Genomic DNA, 26,194 nt, shown 5'->3' on the forward strand with positions numbered 1-26,194 from the left:
GACAAATTATAATACGGTGCAACCTGCAATCCCGCATTTCCGTTTATCCTGCAATTGCGCCACAATCGCGCGCGGACGGCGTTTACATTCGATCTGTTGAACGCGCGGCGCAGTCGTGCGGTGGAATGTCGAATTGAAAGTACGTAGTTGTTTTTTTTTCACCAAAGTCATTTGAGGAATGACGAGGCATCAATTTACAATAGCGTGACGCGTATAATACTGCCGACAATATGTACTGCGTATACATATACCATTCGTCGAACGAGGACAACGATGATTTGTCTGCTGCCGCGATGAAATATATATATATACATATATATGTATGTATGTATGTATATATACATATATATATATATGTACATATATATATGTATGTATGTATACGCGTTGTATGGAAAGTCGCGTTTTTCGATGCGCGAAATCGCGAGCAATTTTTCACGAACGAATAAATATAAAAGAGGGATCTATTTCCTTAAAACAACGCAACTCCTGCGAGTTTTTTGCCCCTCCCGTCTCTCGTTTGGAGTCGATAACGTGCGCGCTCGCACCTGTTAACGCGCTCGCATCGCGCCGCATCGTAATCACTCGATAGCTCAATATTTGGAACAGGCATCGACGTCGATGCTAATTCTGGATGCCAACGATGTAACAATATACGTATTATTGCAGCGCTCCAATTCAACGGGAATGTTCGTTGCGTTCCGGTCAAATACGTGCGCACTTTAAACACAGACATACGTCGCGCTTAACTGTTTTATTCGGGGAAGGAGGGGAGGATGGGAAATTGATTTCAACATTTCTCGTTGTAAATATGGGTGTAATGAAGCGCGAAACCAGGTCTGGAAATCAGGAGTGGCTGCGTGCGAGGAAAAAAACTGCGATTAATATTTTTTTTTTTTTTTTTTTTTTATCTCGATTAAATTAATGAAAACGAACAAAGTACGTCCGATCAATTTGCTCACCTAAGTATATTTCTCTTTAATAAAAGGAATAAAAACAACAAAAGATCTAAGTACTTAGTTTGCTGTTTTCCCCCTTTCCCGAGATGCTAATTGGGATTCTTCTCTTCTATACTTATTTCATTTAACAAGTTTGCTCAGTTAGCAGTTCAAGTTTTTTTTTTTTTCGTGTCGAACACGCAATCATAAAAGTCTATCTCCGATATTTATTCAGGCATATTTTTTTCTATATTTTTATCTCACGCGTCCTTGTAGACTACCTCATGAACGGATTTGCGCATATATTCAACCCGCCGGAAAGTGTGTTAAGGTCGAGCGATATCGACATGCGGGCTACGAGTAAGTCATGGTCTTCGCCACGTTGCCAAAATGCGCGCGTTTCGAGTTGAAACGCTGAAACAAAACGCAAATAAAATTTGCGCTAATAAAATCCTTGTTCCAAATCCAAGTCTCGCAACACGAGTTAATCTTACGCGGTATCTCTGATAAATTTGTTTCCGTAAAAATACTTCCAATTTCACGGCACAGAACACGTGCGAGTGGTAGTGGTGGTGACCCTGTCGTGTTCGTCCGCACCAGGCACCGCTTATGGATCGGCCGGTTGCTATAGCGCGAATACCAGCACTTTCGTATGCTTTCTCCGTCTCTCTCTCTCTTTTTGCCCCGCGTCATGCCACCTTTCTCGTCGAAGGAGGGTAAGAGAGAATCTCGAGTGTTATATCAATGGAGTCGGCCGCGAGTAGCCATACGACGAAGTGGCTTTTCGCTTTATCGTCAAGACGGAAATGGCGCGTCGCTCGACCTTGAGAACATCTGAAGACACTCAAGAGGGACTCTGTTCGGAAGTCGACGTCGGCTGATAAGAGCCGACAATCAGAAAAAGTCAGAAGAGGTGCGACAGTGATAGAGAAAGAGAGAGAAAGAGAGAGAGAGAGAGAGAGAGAGAGAGAGCTCAAGGAGAGCTTAACGACGCGCGGGAGCTTTCAGCCGCAATTTTCCCCGTGACCGACAGCCGTGGTGGATATGTCTGAATGGGTGGTGTTTGCTCGTGCCGCGTTGGTCGCGGCAGCCAGGTCAACGCTGGCTCAATTCTCGACCGCGTGATCAGCCAGGCAAGTAACGAGGATCAGTGTCTGCTCTACAGACTGGCTAACTACAAGAAGGGTGGCGAGCTGATCGAGGCGTACAACCAAGGCGGTCAGCCCGAGGTGGAGAAGCTGGTGCGCGAGCAGTTCGGCGTCCTGATGTACGCGGACGGCAAGGGTCAGGTGATCAATCGCGCCGAGTATCTGCGCTGGAAGTTTCGCGATCTCGAGCAAGTCGTGCTGCCGATCGAGGCCTCGCTGTCGCGCTTCGATCCGCTCGCGAAGTGGCACGATCACGAGGCCTGCTGGCAGATGCAGTACCGGGGCTCGCTGGGCGAGACCCTGCTGCACGTACTCATCATATGCGACACGCGGATGCACACCAGAATCGCGCGTATCCTTCTCAAGTGCTTCCCGCGGTTGGCGATCGACGTGGTCGAGGGCGAGGAGTACCTCGGCGCGAGCGCTCTCCATCTCGCGATCGCTTACGACAACAACGAGCTTGTGCAGGACCTGGTCGACGCGGGAGCGATCATGTCGCAGCGGGCGACCGGCAGCTTCTTTTTGCCGCGCGATCAGCAGCGTATGAATCCCGCGAGGAACACCGATTACGAGGGACTCGCGTATCTAGGCGAGTATCCGCTCGCCTGGGCGGCCTGCTGCGCCAACGAGAGCGTCTACAACCTCCTGCTCGACATCGGCGCGGATCCCAACGAGCAGGACTCGTTTGGGAATATGATTCTGCACATGGTTGTGGTTGGCGATAAATTGGTACGTAGGTAATAAACGTGAGATCCCAAAGACCATTTATATCTGAAAAATAAAAAAAATAATAAAAAAAAAAAAATGATCAAATTAACATAATTGTTTTGCAATTATTTTACGGAGTTTTCGAAAACAATTTACTGAAAGACTCTCATTTCGTTCTCGAGTGAACGCGAAAATCGGCATTTTACGCCGCACAAGTCGAACGACTCGCGCACGTGAGAACTGTTATTTATCAGGACATGTTCGGCTACGCTCTGCGACATCCGAAACTACCCGCTCGCAATGGAATTGTGAACGCCGCGGGTCTGACCCCGCTAACACTCGCCTGCCAGCTGGGGCGTGCCGAGGTCTTCCGTGAGATGCTGGAGCTGTCCGCGCGGGAGTTCTGGCGTTACAGTAATATCACCTGCTCGGCGTACCCTCTCAATGCTCTCGACACGCTGCTACCGGACGGCAGAACAAGTACGTCGTAAAGCTTAATCGAATTACGCCGGTGCCCCGTGGCTCGTAAGCCTCGACGAGAGAATCGTCATCCGCAATTCGCCGGATCGTGCGACTTCAAGTGGACCCTCACTTTGTGTCGCGTGTTCCCCGACTAATTGCGACGAGTCAAGGCCGGGGATGTTCTCGAATAGTAGTAGTGTGACACACATAGTGCGACATGGCACCACTAGATCGAGAGAGACAAAAGGAGCGAGAGAGAGAGAGAGAGAGAGAGAGAGAGAGAGAGAGAGAGAGAAAGAGAAAAAGAGAGAACGAAGGATCTTCTCTCTGTCTCTGTCTCTGTCTCTCTCTCTCTCTCCCTCTTTTTTTTCTCGCCTTTCCTGCGAAAACATCTCGTTTCTCTGTTTGTGTGTGTCTCGCTCTTGAGCTCTCCTCTAAAAATCCAGTTTGCTCTAGTTCGCGGTGAAGAAGCGCGTTATCGAACTTCGCCCGCTCGCGCAGCATTTCTTTAACGAAAAGAATCTCTGAACACGAAGCAGAATTTTATCGTCAATTCCGCAGAAGTGTTTTTTTTCTTTTTACTTCGAAGAAAAAGGAGTATTTTTGGTACGATTGTTTCTTTTTATTTCTAATAACAAATTTGTTGATTTAATCTGTGGTTGCGCATACACTTTGCATTCACCTCCTTCTTTCTTTATTTCTTTATTGTCGCGTGTAACTTTAAATGTATGCTCCGGGGGACGCACATTCTCATAAAACAAAAACCAAAAACAAAAAAAAAAAAAAAAATAAAGCTTCTCTGCTCCATTCTGCTTCACTCTCGCGTTCTCTTCTCTATGAGCGTGAGCGCGCTCTCCAATTTCGAATATTACAACATACTTCAAGTCGGGAACGAGGTATCTCGCCGGGGACGTTTTCGGAATATTCGGTAAATTATTCCGCGCTGGGCGTTTTTTGCGCTGTGTCATATGTGCGGCTTATGTAAAATTGTCCTCACGGTTTCCGCCGTACGGCTTGCCCTCTCACCCTTTTTCCTCCTCCTCCTCCTCCTCCTCCTCCTCCACCTCCTCCTGTGTAAGCGTCCCAACAAGAAGAAGGTGGGGACAGAGCAAAAATTGCGACGCGAGTGTCGACGACAGGAAAGGCGAGAAAGAGAATGAAGATAAAGAGAGAAAGAGAGAGAGAGAGAAAGAGAGAGAGATAGGAAAGGGCGAGAGAGGACCAATATATAGAACAAGAAGGGACTATCTTCTCCTGTAAAATTGGATACGGGAGCAAAATCGGGTTTGCGAAGTTCTTCCGGAAAAAAAAAGAAATTTACGAAGTTTTCGTACATCCGCGAACGTAGCGGACGGATAGTAAACTATAGCAGCTTCTCTCTCTCTCTCTCTCTCTCTCTCTCTCTCTCTCTCTCTCTCTCTCTCTCTCTCTCTTTCTCTTTCTCTTTCCTCAAACAAGTAGCGCCCGCCGAATAACATGCCGTGCTCGCAGTAAAAAAAAAAAAACTATCTGATATTGGCTCGTTATCGTCGCAACTCGCGCCATGTCGTTATCGCGTCGATATTTTCCCTGTTTTGACGGTAATTTAGAATCGAAAGTCGATTTCTCTCATTTAATTGGAATCCGACGAGATAAACGGAACCGTTTTAGAAATCATGCGAATTGCTGTAGCGACATTTGCGTAATTTCAGAGGTCGATAGTTTATACACGATTGTACGTTTAATTATGTATATAAAGGGGTTGCAATGGAAAGGGTGGAGTTTGCCAAAAGATTCGTACATTATTAAACCTCATTAGTATGTTTCCAATTGAACGCGTTCGTGATACTAATTCTATTTGTTACAAAAAAAAGCCGGCAGCACATTAAACTAAATAATTTAAATAGCGGCAATTCGATACGAAAGATACGAAAAAAACTTATATTTTATTTCTTTTCAATTTAATATTAAATTTATCAATTTAATGTAATAAAATATTTAATTATCTTATGATATTTAATTAATTATCATATTATATTTCCATTTGATTCTGATTGTCTTTATATTGGGTTCATAAAACTTTGTGTAAAAATGTAATCTTATATGGTATTTAAATTTTCAACACGAGTTTTACCACTTTCTGTTTTCCTCGACTTCTCAAATTTCTGCATTACAAAACACAATTTTGGACTTAGTTGACCGAAATTGATTCGATTTTGTCAAAGTGACCGGTGTCCTTCGAATAAAAAATGCGCGTCCACGATCGAAATTCGAATCAACCGTGTCATGATATCCTCCCAGGAATATTCTCTCCAAAAAGTTCAATTTTATCCCGCGGGCGTTTGTCACGTCACCGAAATTTCCGACAAAGAACCGCAATGAATGGGGAGCGGGAGAAAGTTTCGCGCGCGTTTCGCCGTTCGCATTTTAAGAGGGAACCGCCGATCGCGAACTTGCGTGAAATTGTATCGAAGTTCGCGTCGGGGTGGAGAGAGAGGGTTGCTCCGAGAAATGGATGCGTTCGTCGTCGTTGCGGGTTTTCGCGCGCGATGCGGATGCCTGAGGGAGCGCGCGGAGCGGCGGGACAGACAGGTCGTCGCAGGATGCAATTACGGGCATTTAACGAAGTTTCGAGATTAGCCGCGGACGCGACGCGGCGCGACGCGACGTCGCTAGCTCGCGTTTCATTTAGTTTCGAAATCCATTATCCCTTCGATCCTTCGTTGGCCGCCGCCCTTTACCCACCTACCTACCTTTACCATCCACCTCCTTCCTCTTCGCGACACCGGGCGTCTCCGGCGAGGCGCCCACCGAGCGTCGGCCCGACTTCGCAAAGGGGATGGCGGCTGGAACATCCGGATGGAGGAAAGTAACGTCGAGAGGACAGGGCGTTATATAGCGAGGCAGGCCGAACTTTCGGCACGTCTCTTCTACGGGTACGCTTAATTACTCTAAACCAAGACCGGGAAGGAGAAAGGGAGAGAAAGAGGGCGAGGAAGAGTCGGACCAAGTCGGAAGGGTGAGGATGGCAGGATGGTGGCGGTTGGCCAAAAGAGCCAACCTCGGTGACGGCGGTCAGAGGTCGGAGCTTTTAGCGCGAGAAAGCCGCCGCCGTTCCCGCCCTTTCCTGTCCAGATCGTCGGTGTTTTTTCTCCGCTTTAATTCAGGCAGTCGCACGTTGTGCGCGCGCAAAATGTTATTCTCCCAACTTCCGGGTATCATCTTCGCGCTGCGGACCGTCGCAACTTGTTCCGTGGCGGCGCGGCGGTGCGATCAACGCCATCATTTTTTCGCGACCATTCGCGGGATAATCCTGTCGCGTATATAAATATGTAAGAGCACAGACGCCCCGGGTGCGTGAAATGTTTCAACTAAAATTTCCAAAATAAACGCTTCCAAAAAAAAAAAACAAAAAAAAAACAAAAAAAATAACTGCGCCCCGAGAACTTTTATCGCGGACAGTTTACGTTGAACGTTCTGTTGGTCGGGACATTTATGTGCCGCACTTGTATACTCTTATGTAAATTTGCGCGCGACACAGGATTAACCCGCGAGTAATCGCGTCGCGAGAGTGCGCGAACACATGGTGGTGTGTGTGTTGGTCGCCATATGAATGCAACGACGATGTCACACCGTTTGAGCAAGCTTTACGGTATTCTTGGCCGGAGACAGATTCTCAACGACGCGACGCGCGCGATCGTTAAGACACTTGCCCTCTTTCAACGTTACACAACCTCCTATTTCAGACTTTTCCTTCGCACGTAAGCGACGTCACATAAGAGGACTCCGGCAGTTTTCGAGGTTGAGTGGAAACGATCCGCGATGTAAAAGTTGCTCGACGTGTACCAGGGACGAAAATATTTTTCCCAAATGCGCGCGCAAAAATATTCTCTCTCTCTCTCTCTCTCTCTCTTTACTTTGAGTCTCTGAAATATATATATATATATATATGTTATGTTTAATAAAATTTTATACTAATATTAATATGTTAAGTAGCACATGCTGGCTTATATTTAAATTTTAATTTAAATTTTATGGATATACTGCAAAAAGATACACGCAATGATATGATATATGTTCAGTGTGTATAAATAAAGATAAGTTATTTTCTGCAAAATATAAAATTATTCCGTGCGAAGGATATTAACAGATATTTTTTATTGATATTATATTTGTGGATACTGTGGGGATTATTATAAAGACTGAAAAGAGTAAACACAATACAACGATAACAATTGTGTGCACGGAGTATCCCGCCTACACGTAATTAATAAAAGTTATTAAATTAACAATGTACACAATTATCAAAAGAATAATGTACATTTTTTTAACGAATGTAAATTTTTATAATTCGCACAAATAACGTTCCGACGTTTTTCGTTATTCTTTGACTTTGAAAGGGCGTTAAACTTTTTATCAATATCCTCGCGATCACAATTAGAATAATAGAAAATTTTTCATTACTTTGTTTACGCTTTCAAAATGCAATTTATGACGTATATATTAAACATCAAACATGGAGAGAATATAAATTAGTTTTTCAACGATAAGAAAAAGTATCTTTAATCTTGACGACACCCGGTAGACGCCAACGCGATTTTAATTATCCGTTGAGCTGTCACGAAGTCTTTCTCTTCTATTATTTAACTTCAATACCAGAAGCTATCGACTTGTCGACCCGAGAAAAATGTCGAGGTGTGCTAAAGTCTATTTCGAGAGCATTCGACATAGACTCGCATATCGTGGAGTTTATCGCGACGACAATAATAGAAGGGTATCTTAGAAAAGACACGGTGCAAAATCTATATAAAAGCGAAATAAATAAATAAACTGTACATATATATATATGTTTTATACAAGAGACGATATCGCGAGGATTTGATAATAAACCGTTAACAAACCAAAGCTTCCGCTTGTTTTCCAAAGCGGAAGAATTAAAGCCAAACTGTTCAGCTAATGGATACTAAGATAACTTTATATAGTTTACAATCTCGCGAAAGTCTTTAATAATACCAACTTGTGCATAATTGATTTTCAATTTATGTATATACTTTATGCTCATTATACATTATTCCTCGACGATTCTCTCTCATCCCGCGTTAACACAATGTCGCAACACAATGTCGCAACACAGATATAAATCCATCACAGCTGAAAGTTTATCTACTAGACAAAGGGGTGAAGGGAAAGAGGGAGGAACGCGCCACGTTCTACGATTAACTTTGCGATCGGTTCCCCGAAATAATTGCCGCCGATCGGAGGAAATGGAGCGGCCAAAGTGGTAGTTCGTTATTTAAGTTCGGTTCAACGTCCGGCCGCGCGAGGAGGTTACTTAGACGGCGGTACACCTCCTCCGTCGAAGGAGAGAATCTCGGGGAAAACTATCGGTGCGGCTTCGCTGCACCGAAGTCAGATATAATTACGCGGCTAACGGACACGCGCGCGCGTTCCACCGAGTAACTTCCACCATCGCGCGGATACTGGTTCGCAGCCGGAAGATCCGACGGTCGTCAGATGCAAAATTGACGACCGGACGATCGAAGTTATATATGTAAATATCGGTATTAGACATTAGACGATGTTTCGCCGCGTTGTGGGTTTACCGTGGAAATCCAGGTTGCGCATCCTCCGCAATTATAAATGCGTAATTCCATTCGGAAGGTCTTGACCGATGCGAAATCCGCCGCGCTGCGGAAAGGTCGCCGCTGCGTGCTACTTTTTTTATCAAAGTGCCAAGATTGTGAAAAAAAATTCGGGCGCGCGGAGTTTCTCTGTTAATTTATCTTCCTTCCGAAGTTTTACCGTGGAATAAAAGGAAGGAGCAATTAACAGATATATATATATATATGTATAAAGTGGTCAAAATGTATATATATATATATGTATATATATAACCGGCTCGAAATAATAGCGCCGAGGTTTACACGCTCCAAAGACGGGGAACAATGTTTTTGACGGGTCAAGCTACCGTGTGCGCGCACCTTTCGCCCGCCGCTGTGTCGAGCGGTAATTAAGGACTCCCGAGGATACAATCCTCCAAGTTCCAATTACTTTAGCACTCGCGCCAAAGCCGGAGCGAAGCGCGCGCGACGACAGATGCATGCGATCGATACGCAAGCGGAATAGTCTGTCGCTCTCGGCAAGAGTCTCTTGCACATGAACGTTGCGCTTAATATTGCACGACGAGATTCGACAGGGCCGAAAGGCGGCGGAGTATCGATCGCGCGTTAAAATGTTTAAAAGTCGGTAAGCGTGATTCAAATATTTAAAATCCCCCTCGCAAACGCGCGCGCGCACTGTCGGGTCTGCTTGCAAAATTTTTTTCTGTCTCTTCGTCGGGCCGACGTACACACAGCTCTGTTACACACCGGTTAAACGTCCGTCGCGCTTTTTTTTTTTTTGCCGAAACATCCCCCGGCGATTGCGGGCATTCTGCGAATGAAACGTTAATAGCGCGAGAGTTCTTCCCTTATTCTCGACGGTGCGAAGTCCGGGTGGCGACGACGACGACGACGACGACGACGACGCTGGAAAATTTCCGCTTCCACACGGCGGACAAACTTTCGTGCCGGATACGCGACGGAAGAAGGGGATGAAATGCCAAAAAGGACGCGCAATCCCCTTACTCGCTCTCTCTCTCTCTCTCTTCCCTTCTCCTTCCCTTTTCCCTTTTTCCCCTTGCGCATGGTGCATCTATACACACACCGACGCCCAGTGTGCACCCTCACTAATGCAAAACCCATAATTATCGCGGCGCAAACCCTAAAGCGATGTTCCATTAACCGCAAATGGCTCTCTCCGAATTTCTATTTCAGACTGGAACTCCGCGCTATTTATCATTCTGAACGGTACGAAGGAGGAGCACTTGGACATGCTGGACGGTGGTATTATTCAGCGATTACTTGAGGAAAAATGGAAGACCTTCGCGCAAGTAAGTGCGTCCACGTGATGGCGTTCCCGCTCGTTTCTCGCTGAATTATAAGATGCTGCTACACCACATCGAGGGAGTTTTTTTTTTTTTTTTATTTTTTTTATTATTATTCTCTTCCTCTTCCTCGCTCTTTTGTGCCGCCCGACTTCGCGACGCCGCAAACTCGAACATTTTGCGTTCGTGTGTGTATGTACACGACGAGATTCAATTCCGATCTCGTTCTGTGTTCTTAAATTTTATAACAGAGCTTATAATCCATTGGCACAAAAGGAGCGAAACGCGACGGCGCTTTTCTTTTCCCGCGGAGACAGATCGAATATTGCACATCCGGCGGGAGAGAAAAAAAATTTTCTATACGATCGCTTTTGTACGCTAAGAAGCTGAAATTGCCTCATTCTTCGTGACATTACGATATTCAGGATTTATCTTGTACCTTCACCACCAGATACAGGCAACTCCTTTCAGCGCGTGTAACTCTATTGGCTATTCATAGGACTACCCGCGACTTACATCGAACAAAAGAGGGAATTCCTTTTCTCCTCGTGTACCGTGCATAACTCAATGCGCAAAACGGGAGAGTGTTGCGCGTCTTCTTCGGTTATTTATTCTTTACCGTACGCACTTATATACATTACCACGCTTTTTATGTGTCGCGTGGTGTGTGTGTGTGCGTGTGTGTGTGTGCGTGTGTGTGTGTGTGTGTGTGTGTGTGTGTGTGTGTGTGTGTGNGTGTGTGTGTGTGTGTGTGTGTGTGTGTGTGTGTGTGTGTGTGAGCAGCGCTTCATGAATCGGCGTAATAATTAAATGCTTAGTCTTCGAATAAGATGACACTTTTTCACATGACTAGCACAACACAGGCGCGCGCTATGATTATTTTTATCTTAACGTGTTGTGTCAGTAAACACAACCTGTCACCGCGATGTAGCTAGTACACACGTCTTGCAAACCTATAATAAGTTACAAACATAATACACATATGAAAGATGTCAGAAATAACGCGTGATAATCAAACTCGAAAAATAGTGACAAGGAGAAGTAGGAAAACACCATGTGACTAAAGTCACGTGACAGGAAAAAGAATAAAAAAGAGAATATTATATATAAGGGAGACTGGGGCTGGTTGTGACACACGGGTAAAAAGTTACAACCTTAAATTAGCGATGAAAAACAATTGCAACAACGATGATGTTACTGACGCGTGTGACGCGTGACAGTTGTCGCGTTTGTTTCTTTTTAGCTTTAATGTAGCACTTATTTTTCATTACTAATCAAAGCTTGTAACTTTTTACCCGTGTCACATTCAGCCCCAGTCTCCTCTATTATATATAATATTCTATATTATATATAGAATATTATATTATATACTATTACTTAAGCACGTGACCAAAGTCAGTGACTCCGCTGCGGTTGCGCAGCCGGAGTCAGTGACCCCGCGAAGGTCGCGCGGCCGGGGTCAGTGATCTTGATGTAGTATGTATATAATACATATAATACATATAATACAATATAAAGTATAATATTATAAATATATAATAAAATACATGTATAATATATATTATTTAAAAAAATGTTATATATAATATAAATTACAGTTACGTTACTTTATTCACGTATTGTTTTTCTATTCTTTCCTGTCACATGACTTTACTTTAGTCACGTTTTTAATTTTCTCCACGTAAACGACAAACTGTCAAAATCGCTTTTCTATCATTATTTACTCTCGATCTTACCGATTCGATTCGACTCGACTCGACTCGATCAACTAACCAATCGGCAACGCGGAAAAGAGGCAACAATAGATGCGATAGATTCGATTCCGAAACGCGCACTTCACAGTACACATGGATTTTTTTATGTAGGAGGAGAAGGAGAAGATTTTATCTACCGATTTCAGGATAAAAGGGATTTTTTTAAATAAAACTTAACTAATGTGTTATTAGAAGCGCGCGTGTGAACAATACGATATCAGGAGGAAAAATTATTCCGTTCAATTTCATTCCCGAAAAGACGGAAATTCTCTCTGATATAAAAAAGATCGTAAATAGATTTCTTATTAAATAATCGAAGATCGCGAGGGATTACAGCTTGCCGATCATTTTATCGTGTTTTATCGGATGATATTTCACCTCATACCTCGGGCGATAATTTTAGACAAATCAAGCTATATATTTTTGGAATAACATCACGCGGCCATTTTCCGAGAAGGAAAATATCGGCTTACATCGCGAAAAGCAGCTCACACCGTTACGCTGTCGCGATGCGCTTTTCCTGACATCGTATACTTGTATATCTTTTATGTAGGCGATGACACGAGCCGCCTGGGCACAAATATCGATAAATAATACGTTACAAAGCTGCTTAAGTCACGAGAGAGAAAGATCAAATGTTATATAACATTGTCGAACAGCTTGGCTCTCTTATCATCGCGAGCGCACAAATTTTTAAACTTGTAATGTTTTATGAAAATTGCTACTCGCCTCGCAAACGACGACATTTTTGGAAAAATGTGAATGAATTTTTGACGAAATAAAGTAGCGATTAAATTTTCACGCGATTTTGACGCGGACGCGTCAGGTAATTCGGAATTTTGTGCTGGTCATATCTTCTTTCTGTTTTTTTTTCTCTTCCTCTCTTTCTCTTTCTCATCTTCCATCCGCCTGTCGAGTGACTTGGAACGATTAACACCGGAGGCCGACCGGTCGAGTGACGTCGATGGGGCTTCCGGCGATGGCGGTATAATTGCGTCGGTTATTTCAAGTCACCCCCGTCGCGAGGCCATGGTGGCTCAGTGATTTCGAAACGATGGCTATCGAAGTTATACGGGCAGGCTGATTGCAATTACGATCGCATCGCAAACGAGCTTTCGTACGGCACGCCGAAAGCTTCGTCGGCGACCATCAACAGAGAAACAGAGAGACAGAGAGAAAGCGAGAGATGGAAAGGGGAAAGGGAGACGTAGACTCGCTGCGCGTATCGCGCATATTATAACCGGCCTCGCGTAACGTCCCATTTATTGCGCTAATCACGGACCACATTCGGACCGCATGTAGACTACAATATGCAGTGTTACTGTAGCCCGGGATTCGGACTATGATTTTCCTATTATCGGATCATAGCGTCGGAGTCAATCCGGGAAAGCACTTCGTTAGAACGATTTTATCCGTTTAGCGCGACGCGCACAACAGCGGCCGCTTTGGAAAGCGCGCCGGGACGCGCGGCAGATAAAACGAGAGAGATGTTAAACGTCGCGTTGAGCAATTGGATTATCGCCACCGATATAATAACATGACGCGACGCGGGCGTAACACGGGGAATTTTCCGACGACGATGGAGAAGAGTGGGGGGAGAGACGAGAAAGATGATTAGCCGCGTTTCGCGGCCATGTGCGCGCTCCCAAAGAAATTTTATTGCATAATCACATATGTACACAATCCGATGTCGTTCGTGTGAATAAATACAAGTGTTTCGGATATAAGAATACACCGTTTTTTTATATCGTACTTCGCACAAAATACATCTCGGAAATAGAAATGCACGCTGGACCGCAGCAATTTCCGCCGCTACTCGAATCTCGCGATAACGAACGTAGACGTGCCAACTTACTTTGCGGAAAAAGCAGCGCGAGAAAATCAACGAGACGCGAACCAAACATCCGATTGTTTTTTTGAATTAAATTTAATTTGGATTATATATATATATATATAATTTGTTCTCGTCAATTTACACACTCACACACACACTCTAAGAGAAAAATAAAATTCCCTCAGAAATCGAGAAATCCTTTCGTACGTACATATGTTCGTCGAAAGTTCGCATCCCTGAAGCTTAGCCCGGCGGGACCAAGGCAATATTTTCGAGATCGGCCTTGTATATTACCGTCTGCGAAACTTTGCTCTTACGTTCCGGGCAATCGATGCGCGCCAAGTTGTGCGCCGTTCGCGACCGACGGAAAGTGCACGGGACGCTTGTGTGCACATTTATATCCGTTTCTATACTGTTTTTGAAAAGGCGCAGTTCAGGAACCGACTGATTATCCTGGTGCTCCATCTGGTCTGCCTGTCCCTGGCCGTGTACAGCAGACCCGCGGACATGGACCCCTTGCCGCTGCGGATGCCCACGGAGATAACGGACATCGTCCGTACCTCCGCCGAGGTCTTCACCATGATAGGCGTGCTGTTCTACATTCTGCTGCAGTTGGGCGGGGAGATGATCAACGTGGGTCCGCTGTCGTTTCTGAAGCAACTGGTAGGTTGGACTGAACATTTTATTTTTCCGTCACCCCGCGGATGACCTCGCCGCGCTCGCAGGAACGCTCGTTTCGCCGCTCGGGTTTCCCGACGAATCGGAAAGCCACTGAACTCACAGCTCCAAAATAAACATCGTGTGGAAAAAACAGACAGGAATAAACGATGCGATTTAATAAATTTATAGCTTTTGTAAATTAGATCGCGAAGTAGTATAAAATATACGCTCGAGTAGACAGAAATGTAAAAAAAGTTTACAAAAACAAATAATAATTTTAAAATCTCTGAAATGTGTAATGTAGTTTGTTTTACATGTTTCGTTGAGAAAGATCATTCTGTAAAAACTTTTTTGTGAAAAACAAAATTGCAAATCGATAATGAACGTGTATTCGATAAAGAATCAGGTGTCTCTCTCTCTCTCTCTTTGTTCGGAGGTCACGAACGGTGGCATCTATTTCTCCCGATCGATTATGTAATGCGACTCGGGGCCCGTTGGGTAAGCGTAAACGTTCCTGCTTCGCTCCGGCTGCGTCATCGTTGTTGTCGTTTCTACCGATCGCGAAATGTCCCGTTGTTTCGTGATGGCTCGCGATGTCGATACTCGACGGTGCAATTTCGGTGCGGCAACGCCGGCTAAGTGCAGCCGGTTGCGCAAATCCCGAGGCTAGTGAACTGTAACGGATCACGACGGATGCGCGCGGCGAGATGTATATTCCGCCGTAGGAAGCTGCGGCACTAATCTTTCACGCATTAATGAGCCCGGAGAATAAGAGAAAGATGGGTCGATGATTGCGATGGGGCGGCATTACGTATAGCGGTATAAAGCAACAGCGCGGGATTATTAACGATCGCGCGGACCCCTCTTTCTTTTTCTGTCTCTTTTCCTTATCAACTTTCTTAACTTGTAAGAGATAAGGAAACCCCGTTCGCGGTGTACCAAGAAATTCTCGAAGTATTTAATTAAATTACAGAAAAGATGACTTAATTTTTGTTTCACTTTTTTACGCTCCTCTGTGCGTTTGTGTGCAAGTAAATTAAATTTAATATCAAACGCGATAGAAAATAATTATTTGCATGTATATATATCGCCGCTCTCTGTCTCCTGTTTTATAAGAATCTTTGTTTTACAGAAGAATACAAACGTTTATTTTTGTACAAAGACACGACAGCAAAATTTCTTACCCCTTACGCGAGATTAGCGTCGCTACGTCGGATTTAATAATTGGATTGTTTCGCGCGACTTTGCGTCACAGAGTGGAACTATAAAGGTAGAAAAATAAAACCTCAGAAAAGACACTCCGCCGCATGATTGATTACGTTGAGAGCATTTTTCGGCACAGAGTCGATATTTCGATATCGCGTATGTCCTCGATAGTAAAGATGGATTCTCTTTCCCAACGGGCGAGCGGAATATAAACATACGGTTGCGCGTACAAATTGCTAATTAAAATCTTTTCTCTCCTCGTGGAAAAGAACATTTTATTTTTTAATTCGTGAAAAATAAAACCAAGCCGCGATGTGTGTGTGTGTGTGCGCGTGTGTGTGCAAAAAAAAATATATACATAAAAATAAATACATGTTACCGTCCGTATATTTTCCCAAGTATTTTTCGAGGAATTTTCGCGGAAGTGTAGAAAATATCGGCGCATTAGCGTGCCTATCGGTTATCTATCCACATCTATCAATTAGAAGAGAATATACATACACACATACCGTTAGCTATTGCTCGCGCTCTCGCGATCAATAGCGCGCGCACGTACGCGTATATATATATACATGCATTTATTACAAAAATATATACACACACGCACACGCGCGCGCACGCACGCACGCTCCGGCACAATCGAAACGACATAAGCTATATCGTTGCATTATTAAACGCGAGTTTCAGTTTGAGCGTGCGCTTCGATTTGCGGGTAATTAATACCGGTGACAATTCAAAAACGTTAACGCGCGCCGCGAGCCGCGCCGGCCCGCGCGGGAGTCTCGTCGTCGCACAATGTGTAATTTGCCCGACTAAATGGGCAAAATGTTTTATCTGATCGCGCGTAGAAATAAATATAAATGTTGCACATATATACACACACACACACACACACGCGCGCGTGTGTGCGAATCGAGAGACTCTCTAAAGGAAATTCCAACAGATATAATATACGCGTATTTATCGCGCACGTATATTTTCTCGCGAAAAAAAAATAGATTAGCTGTTTAACTTTACTCTTTGATACGGTGCTCGTCCGCCGCGTAACGTCACTTGACTAGCCGCGAGCCGCAAGCAAACGTATTAAATTGAGAAGTTGACAGACGCAAGAGTTAAATCTTGAAATTTTTGAAATTCAGATGTGTAAAAAACACTTTTTTCAATAGCGAAGAAATACAATCGGATACACGTAGAAAATATTTTCATCGCGTCACACGCGCCGAGCAAATTTCACAATGTGCGTCGTCTTCATTAGTCGTCGTCGTCGACGTCGTCGTCGTCGTCGTCGTCGTTATAACATCGGAGAGGAGGTATCGAAATTGCACGAAAATATCGATTCCCCTGCGGACGTTCCTGAAACGTTGCAAGAGTGCATGCTGCCGCACTAACGTTCCGCCTGCGCGCATTTGCATTTCAGAGCCACGAACCGGCCAAGTTGATATTCGTGATCAGCAATCTGCTCATTCTCGCGTGCATTCCATGTCGTATCGCCGGCAATCGGCACGCGGAGGATGCGATACTGGTGTTCGCCGTGCCGGGCTCGTGGTTTCTTCTCATGTTTTTCGCCGGGTAAGTAATACACAAAGAGACACAGAGAGAGAGAGAGAGAGAGAGAGAGAGTGAGAGGGTGAGTGAGAGGACGGGTGAGACACACACGGGGCCGCGAAATTAAAGTGGCCGCAATTTACTGGAGCGACGCAACTAGATTGCACTCGTTACATCCCTCTTTCGCCGTCCTGTTTGTTTTACGCATCATTTTAGCGCCACCAACACACGAGACGACGTTTTACAGCCGGCGATGTGTTCGCTGCGCAACCATCCACGCACGTAACACACGTCGTATCGTCTCGCAATTTGTTGGATTGAATATCGAACCGAATTTTTTTCGAGTAAATTTAAGACACTTTTTGAATTTGTGTGTGTGTGTGTGTGTGTGTTTGTTTATGCGTTCGTTTATTTGTTCTATGCACGAGCGCTTGCGAATAAAATAATCACGATCGGTTATTTTTGTGTAATCCTTCGTAAAAAAAAAAAAAAAAAAAAAAAAAAAAAAAAAAAAAAAAAAAAAAAAAAACAGGTGTTAAACACGGTAGAGTGACGAGGGAGGAAAACCCGTTGAAGTTTCGAGGGCAAAAAGCTGAAAACAATTACGCGTACTTCTATTTTTACGAAGGATTCTCCGCAGCGCGAAAACGGCACAGAAAAATGTTTAATAACATCTAATTATAGGCCGACATAAAAATACACACATGGTTGTGTCACGCGGAATGATAATAATAATTATAATATTTTTAATTTTAAGAGAGAAAACAAGAGTTGAAGTGTTTTGTTACTTAACAGCATATATTATCTTCAATTATTATCTCCTATACAATTTGTCATGCGCGTCGTAATTCTCGTCAACGCAAAGTACGTTTGTTTCATTCTGGAAACGGAAACTTGGAGATATCGTAAATCATCGTAACTAATAACAGAAAATCATTACCTGCACTCCTCACTGGCAAGACTTTTCACTTGGAAAACTTTCGTCCTTATCTTCGTCTGTTGCGCCCAAAATGACACACACACACACACACACACACACACACATGTTTCAGACGAACATTCTCTTGCGCTTAACGACACTTTGACGAATGTCGACGCCTCCTGTCGGACGTACACATACCTACCTACCGCTCCCCGCGAAGAACGGGACAAATGGTTTATCGAGTGGCGAGGACGTGCAACTCGCATTGTACTTACCTATACGTTTTCTTAATACGTGATATCAGAGCTACGTGACCGACATATAGAAAACGGGAACGGTCGGATTGCAGCTGCTCCTTTCGGCAAACTTCTTCCAGCTTTCGAGACCCGCTGCAGTCCGGCGGCTGCACGTAAACATCACTGAGAGACGCCACATCTCGATATGTGGAGTGTCAGCTGGCGGATGCCGCTCGTCCACTTTCCTGAAAATCGAACAATGATCGTTGCCCGTGCGGTTATCCTTTTGATATTTTTCAACGAATTTTTCCTCTTTCTTCCCTTACCCCTTCTAGCAAAAAAGTAAAAAAAAAAAAAAAAAAAAAAAAAAAAAAAAAAAAAAAACAACGAATGTATATTCCTCTTTCTGATTCTTTTTCTTTACCGCGCGAGTTTCTTCGCTTTTTTATTATTAATCGTAATCTCGTTCTTTTCTCGTAATATATCTCGTGTGTATCGTGTATAAAAGAAAAAAAATGACAAAAGCACAAAAGATAACAAAATTTCCACTACGAAATATGTGCAACTTCGGATCAAAGTCGATGCTTATAACGCGATAACTAAAACGCGCCGCCGACGAGTACCAGAGGAGAGCGTATTATGTTCGGGCTTCTGTGTTCCCTCTTCCTGCGTGCCCTCAAGCTGCGTCTGAGAAGCGCGCGCGCGCCGGTAAGGTATACAGAAGAAGGTTCTCCACGGAACTCTCTCCTTGCGCCCAGGCGCAAAGAGTACATATTGAATTTAAACAGACGTAAAACGGCGGGGTACCTCGTAAATGGTACATCGTAAAGCACTTAGGCCGTAACTTTACAGGCGGAGAGGGAAAGCGAGAGAGAGAGAGAGAGAGAGAGAGAGCGGGAGTAGAGGAGAGAGAGACCACCCCCGTTAAATTTTGTGCGAAATTAATCTCGGGCGTGACTGCGTGGCTTATTGCCAAGCGAACGACAGCCGTGATGGAAGACAAGAAACACGGTGGCGCCGAGTGCGCGGAAGCCTTTGAGGAATTACTGCACGTATATGTACTTAAACGAAGTGACGCCGAGAAGGAGGAAGGGGGGGGGCGGAAGCGTCTAAAGAGGGACCCTGATGGACAGTAATTACGGGGAAATGTCGCGCGGAAGGAGAGAGAGCGGGTGATTCTCTTACACCGCATCCTCTAAATAGATAAAATTGCAGCCTGCGCAAAGGGTCCGTATATACGACATATCGAGTTAGCGCTTTACTTTCGAAAGCTTCGGACGGGAGTCGAATTATGGCGTCAAAAGCGAGGGATCGTAATTCTTTCACGCGGTAATACTCATCATTCGGGATTATCTTCCTCCTCTGTGTATGTGTGTATGTATGTGTGTGTGAGTGTGTACTCTCCGCTTTAAAATTTTTATTATCGCGCGGAAAATTAAATCTGCGTTTCTTTGGCAAATATAATTACAGGGGATTTCGCGTTATTGATCGCGTATATTTTAATGAGAAATATCACCGATTGAGCCACCGTAAATCCAAGTAAACCTCCTGTCACAAGATATTACTGTCGCTTGTATAAAGAATGGATTCGATCTTCGAATTTCGCGAAAAAACATTTTCCAATGGCGTCTTAAATTAATTATTTCGCACAAAGAAATTGATATAATAATAATAATCGGAATAATTCTGAATTTTAATCGTGTTTCTTCGTCGTAATTGATTCTTACTTGGATATCGATTTGCGAAAACGATAATAATCGGAAATAATTCGTTCGCGATCTATCACAGCGGCATGTCGATACGCGGCAGCTAATCCGGCATAATTACCGGTGTTATGTACGGGAAGAGAGAAGATCGGAAAAGAAAGGAAAAAAACGCAGCACAATCTCTCTCTCTCTCTCTCTCTCTCTCTCTTTTACTTCTCTCTAACTTCGCTGAAAGTATAGCGTGGAGGAAGACTCGCGTAAGAGAGAGCGGAAACTTGTTTGCCGAGCGGAAGTCGGCGTCCCTATTGATTTTCCCGGGACAACGTATACGCGATACCCGGGACAACGATGTTATATCCCTCATCCAAGTTGCATCGCTTATACCGAGAGCGTTCGCTCGCTATATCGGCAATGTTATATACCGTAGGGGTCGCCCTAGAGCGTTCGCGTCGCTGTGTCTTTTCTATCGCACAGCTGTACCCTCCCTTGAACTTACTTCGGGGGAAAAAGACTGAAGATTTATGGGCACCGGTAACCCATGACAAGATAAGGTCACTCATCGATTAGCGGAAGAGGGTAGGACCGATCGAGCGACGACGACGTCGTTGTCGTCGTAGTTAATGGAGACTCGATCGATGCTTCTCTCTTCCGCCGTTATTCGTCGATCACTGCCGTTCGTATCGTATCGTATCGTTCGTTCGTTCGTTCATTCGCGGTAGATGTTGGTGTGTGTGTGTGTGTGTGTGTGTATGTGCGCGCCAGGTGAGTCTCTTCAATCTTAATCCCGACCGAATGACGAATCTGAAAAATTTGTCGGCCTGTCGATGGACGCGCGGATACGACGTTCGGGATTAAAAAGCTTTTGTTTCCCGTAGCCGTTCCCGTCCGACAACGGCGGCGGCATCGATTTTAATCGCTACGATTCCTTCGATTCCGATCTGAGTTCCGACTCGCGTTACCATTGTGCTGCTCCGCTCGGCACACGATACCGCGAGATTCGGATTACGAATCGTTTTGATTTTATCGACGCGTACCGTCGTTATAATCGTGTGTAGCCGTGAAACGCAAATGGTTCTCCAAAGCGTAAAAAAACAAACGAGTGAACCGCGTGCACAACGTGCGTGCGTACGCGCGCGCGCGCGCGTTCTTTTGTGAAACACACACACATTTAACAAAAAATTCATTTTGAATTTAATTCTTCACACAAATGAACAATTTATAAATCAGTCTCAAACCGATGTTTAATTCACGAATCATTTTAAACTCTTATACAATTATCGCGCATAGTTAAATATATAACAATCTCTGAAATTGCGTAATAAATTTAATTTATATATATACATGCGTATGTTTATATTAAATATGTAATTTTATAATTGAAAGCAATATATCTTTATGCGCATATGAATTGCTCATACGTGTTTTTCATGTTAAAAAAATTGATTTAACGATATACGACACACATACGCGCGCGCGCACGCACGCGCACAGTTCAGTTCGTATTGCACGCGGTATCGACAATATTGAAGCAAATCTTTTCAGCAAATTGCTTCAATACCGACGAGATGTAACACGTTAATACTTTATTCGAAAGTCTGCTTTATATTAGTAACGATTCCAACTTTGTGATAACGAAAGAGTCGTAACTTACTTACGCTAGAGTATTACAAAGTTAATGCAATCGGTAATACGCTAACTTAAAATCGAATTTTCTCTCGCTATGAGCATATGATCGGGTAAAAAGACCTTTAAACGCGCATTTCTAATGTTCTACATATTACGTAATGAAATTTTCCTTCTTCCTCTCTCTTTCTCTCTTTATCTATCTATCTATCTATCTATCTCTCTCTCTCTCTCTCTTTATCTATCTCTCTCTCCAATTTAATTTTCATAATATCGTTATCAAAATTCACGCGCGCGCGCCACGAATAATCTGAATTATTTTTGTAATACTTTTCAATGACTTTTTTACAATCAAAAGTCACAAGTGTTAACACGATGTTTTTCACAAATAACGCACACACACATACACACACACACACACGTACACACAATATACAATTTTACTATATTTTTAAATCGCTCTTGCACAATTCCACGATGTAAACAAAAAAAAACTGCTTACTGTACAGGCGTATTATATCGGCGATTACGATCACCGCGATTAATCAATAAAGTATTAAACTTTCCCTGCTCTTCAGAGTTATTAGCATTTAATTATTCTGCTCGCTATAAATTCGAGCTGCGTGTAAGAAGAGTGGTTTACATATGCGCGCCGAATTGCTGCACTGGCACTTTTCGTGCCTGACATATTTCGTGTTATCGCGGCTTACAGGAAACGCGATAACGTGCGTTATACAGCGAACTCCGATATCAAGTGTTCAAAGCCATGCACTTTCTAACTTGTTAACCGATCGTTTCGTTATCAAAAGTGTCCTCGCTGTGAGCGAGCGCCACATAATTCTACTGATAATAAATACGAACACGACATTCGGACTGATGTTTGCGCGCGTGATTTTAAATAAAAAAAATGCAACGTTCTAATTTCTATAAACATTTCTAATTTTTAAATAATTACGTCCGCGTTATTCGCAAAGAGAAGCTGACGCTCGCGATTACGACATTACAACATAATTGTTATTATTATTAAGCATAATTGCTCGAGCGCGCGCGCGCGGCAAAGAAGACACGCCATATTAATTTGTTTTGCGGCGCGATAATATTATTTCAATTTGGCTTTTGCCGGTCGGCGCGTGTCGAGCTAAAAGACGCATCATTTGGGCGGATTAGAGAGATGCAATTATAATGTGTCCGCTCCACACACAACGCGACGCACCACCGTGGCGAAATGTTTTACCGTGGATTTTGTATGCATAATATTGCGCGTATTCGTGTCACACGAGTGAAATCGATGTCGGTGACGTTAATAGACTGATTTACGCCGGACCTTTGATGCGCGAATACCGCTGAATGAAACGCGACACCTCATTCACACGCGCGATAGTGACGGTGATAATTTTGTTGGAGCCGCTAATATATGGACTGCATGATTAAATCCAACCTATAAACTGAAAATAGATGAGAACAAAAAACTTTCTAAATGATTTTCGCGTCTCTTTTCCCAAACAATTTTCAAAACAAAAGTTTCACCCTTTTGAACACATTTGTATTTTATTTGAAAATGCTGCGTGTTTCTCACTACCGATGTGCGTGCGATACATGTATATTTTGATTTTTCACGCGTGCGTTGATTCGATAATATATATATATATATATTGCACATTAATTTTTCACAGAGCTATTCGGCTGACCGGGCCGTTCGTGACGATGATATACAGCATGATAACGGGCGATATGCTGACCTTTGGTATCATCTACACGGTCATGCTCTTTGGATTCTCGCAATCGTTTTACGTTCTCTATAAAGGATTTCCAGGCGTAAAATCATCGCTCTATCATTCCTATCCTTCGACCTGGATGGCGCTGTTTCAGATAACCCTTGGCGATTATAACGTAAGCTCGCTATAAATTACCGCTTTATTGGCACGGCACGGCAGTTTCCCACTATGCAAGGCCGCCTTATCTCGCACGCGTGTGTGCACCCGTGTTCCACCCCTTTTCCCTTTTTTTTTTTTTTGTCTTTTTGCTCTTGCACGAATTTGCTCTTTGAACGAATAGAAGATAAAATATATATATATATATATATATATATATTTATAAATAAATAACTTACTTTGCGGATATTAAAACAACGTTTTCCTCATCCGCGCCCTCTTTCATCGGGATAATTCATTTACATTGTTTAATCCGGCTTTTTTCTGCAGCGCAAATAAAATTTGTAGGTGTTATATCGTATTACGGAATATTAGTTTAATTATTGTAAACGTCAGAATTGTGCGATTTAACGCTCGCGCGTTTACATCAGTCCGAACGTTTTTCCGGTCGGTCGCCGGGCGGGCGGGCGCGTCAGGACGTGCGGCCTCATGAATCTTGAATTTCAATCACGGACAATTTCACGTCGCACAAAATACACTACAATATGGTTTCCTGACGAAATTAAAGATTTAGCGCGCGCGCGCTCGCATCAACGGACAGAACGGGACCGCCCGTGAAATACCGCCTGTCCGGGTAAAAATCATTGCTCGGTTTCGCAGTTCGTATAACGATTAACTCGTTGCGCTCGCGAATTAAAAGGGGGGTTCTCGAGCACGGAAAATACGAGTTTCCGTTTGAAAATTCCGCGTGTTTCCGCCGTCGCCGCGCGCACGCAACATCGACCGATACTACACCCGCGTAGCTTAATTTATCAGCACGTATTTTAATTGTATCGCGTCGTTGTTCGCCCGCGAGACGATTTATCGTCGCGTTTATCGTTTCCCCTCCGGTTTTGTTGTGTACCTATTTTTGCAGTACGCCGATCTGAGTTACACGACTTATCCGAACCTGAGCAAGGCCGTCTTTGCGATTTTTATGGTGCTCGTGCCGATACTGCTCCTCAACATGTTAATCGCGATGATGGGTAATACGTACGCGCACGTTATCGAGCAGAGCGAGAAGGAATTCGTCAAGCAGGTTGGTATCGAAGAAATTTGCCAAGTTTCTTACGATGTAATTTCCGCGACAATTTCGTTATTACAGCTTTTTCGTTACAGCTTTTAAGAATTATTTTCCTGAGCGTGATAAAATAAAATCCTAATAAATTTTGATGTGAGAATTTCGAGCTACTCTTGTTAATATTAAAATTGACGAACAAAAATTATCGTATTTGGAGTATTGATTGAAAGAGAAACGTTTGCAAACTTGTATATTAACACACGCTATGCTGAAACTTTTGCGCGAATAAATGTTTTAAATAAGTATAATTTAAGCTTATTGAACATTCACGTCTGAAAATTTTCTGTATCAAGTGGGCGAAAATCGTGGTGTCTCTGGAACGCGCGGTGTCTCAGGAAAAAGCTCATACGTATCTTCAGGAGTACAGTATCAAGCTGGGACCCGGCGACGATCCGAACAACCCCGCGTCGGAGCAGAGAGGCGTGTTGATCATCAAAAGCAAATCGAAAACCAGAGCGAAACAGCGCAAGGGCGCCTTAGCTAATTGGAAGGTAATTTATTTATACTTATATTTAACTTTTGTTTTGGACACGCGCGCGTTGCGATGCGCATCCGAAGATTTATTCCGCGCTCGTGTGCGTCAAACGTCAAAAATTTATAATTTATCATTGTCGGTCGATCTGACTGACGCGAATTTTGAACTCTTTCTCCCGCGTGGAACTCATTTCCCGCAGAAAATTCCGAGATGTGTGCTGCATCGCGTTAAATAAAACTTAGAAAAAAAAATTAAAAAAAAAAATCACGCGAAATTTCTGTTTTAAAACTGATTTCTGTTTTCGACTGAAACTTTTTGGTGACTTTTTTTTACAACTCCCACTTGTCGCAAGTCGACAAAAATATCAATAGTAATTAGCGATGCAAGTTGCGCCGGCGGTAATAAAAATAAAGTGTCCCCGATGTTATGAAACCAGATATATCGATTATCAGCAATGGAGGCTAATAATATCGTTATTCGAATTTCCATTTTCGCCTACGGAAATATCGTAACACGAGTGATCTTTCATTGATGTACGAACGATCGCTGGGAGGAGAGAGACCTCCGTTATAATTTTGTCCCACTGTATATTGCATTTTTGCAGCGAGTCGGAAAAGTCACGATAAACGAGCTGAGAAAACGAGGTATGACTGGTGAGGAACTGCGACGTATAATGTGGGGTCGCGCGTCCTTTTCTACTCCTGTGCGAGCCAGGTAATGATACTTTTATCGTATCTCATCATACCGTATTTCTCCTAGAGCCACCCGGTTGTTATATATATATATATATATATATTACTCTCAGTATTATGTCGGAATATATGTTGAGTCTTTTTCCTCTTTTTTTTTTTGTTGTTGTTGCATCCCGCGTTTATGTTACCGCCTACATAATGATATTTTATTCCGTTTTATTTTTTTCCCCTAATTACGTTAATTTCCTTGTATTATTTTGTATCGTTTCGTGTCGCCTACAACGGCGCGCACAAATTTCAAGCGCAACTGTGGAATTCTCGCCGCATTGAACGTATATATAACAGAGTTCGCGACAAGAATGAGCAAATCTGTTTCAATTATCCGCTTAC

General features: G+C 43.5%; 1 protein-coding gene across 1 annotated transcript in view; it reads left to right on the forward strand.

The window, feature by feature from the left end:
- Positions 1-1,722: 1,722 nt before the first annotated feature.
- The window catches only part of LOC109856664, a 29,312-nt gene continuing 4,840 nt past the window's right edge, over positions 1,723-26,194 (forward strand). Inside the window, exons 1-9 of the mRNA XM_020432193.1 lie at positions 1,723-2,815; positions 3,049-3,274; positions 10,051-10,166; positions 14,175-14,411; positions 17,032-17,183; positions 23,320-23,536; positions 24,434-24,595; positions 24,931-25,128; positions 25,717-25,826. Of these exons, the coding sequence (XP_020287782.1) occupies positions 1,991-2,815; positions 3,049-3,274; positions 10,051-10,166; positions 14,175-14,411; positions 17,032-17,183; positions 23,320-23,536; positions 24,434-24,595; positions 24,931-25,128; positions 25,717-25,826 (2,243 nt within the window). The 5' untranslated portion in view covers positions 1,723-1,990. The remainder of the gene's footprint in view (positions 2,816-3,048; positions 3,275-10,050; positions 10,167-14,174; positions 14,412-17,031; positions 17,184-23,319; positions 23,537-24,433; positions 24,596-24,930; positions 25,129-25,716; positions 25,827-26,194) is intronic.

The sequence above is a fragment of the Pseudomyrmex gracilis genome, unplaced genomic scaffold (genome assembly GCF_002006095.1).
Source record: "Pseudomyrmex gracilis isolate BER0280 unplaced genomic scaffold, ASM200609v1 scaffold_130, whole genome shotgun sequence".
Lineage (NCBI taxonomy): Eukaryota > Metazoa > Arthropoda > Insecta > Hymenoptera > Formicidae > Pseudomyrmex > Pseudomyrmex gracilis.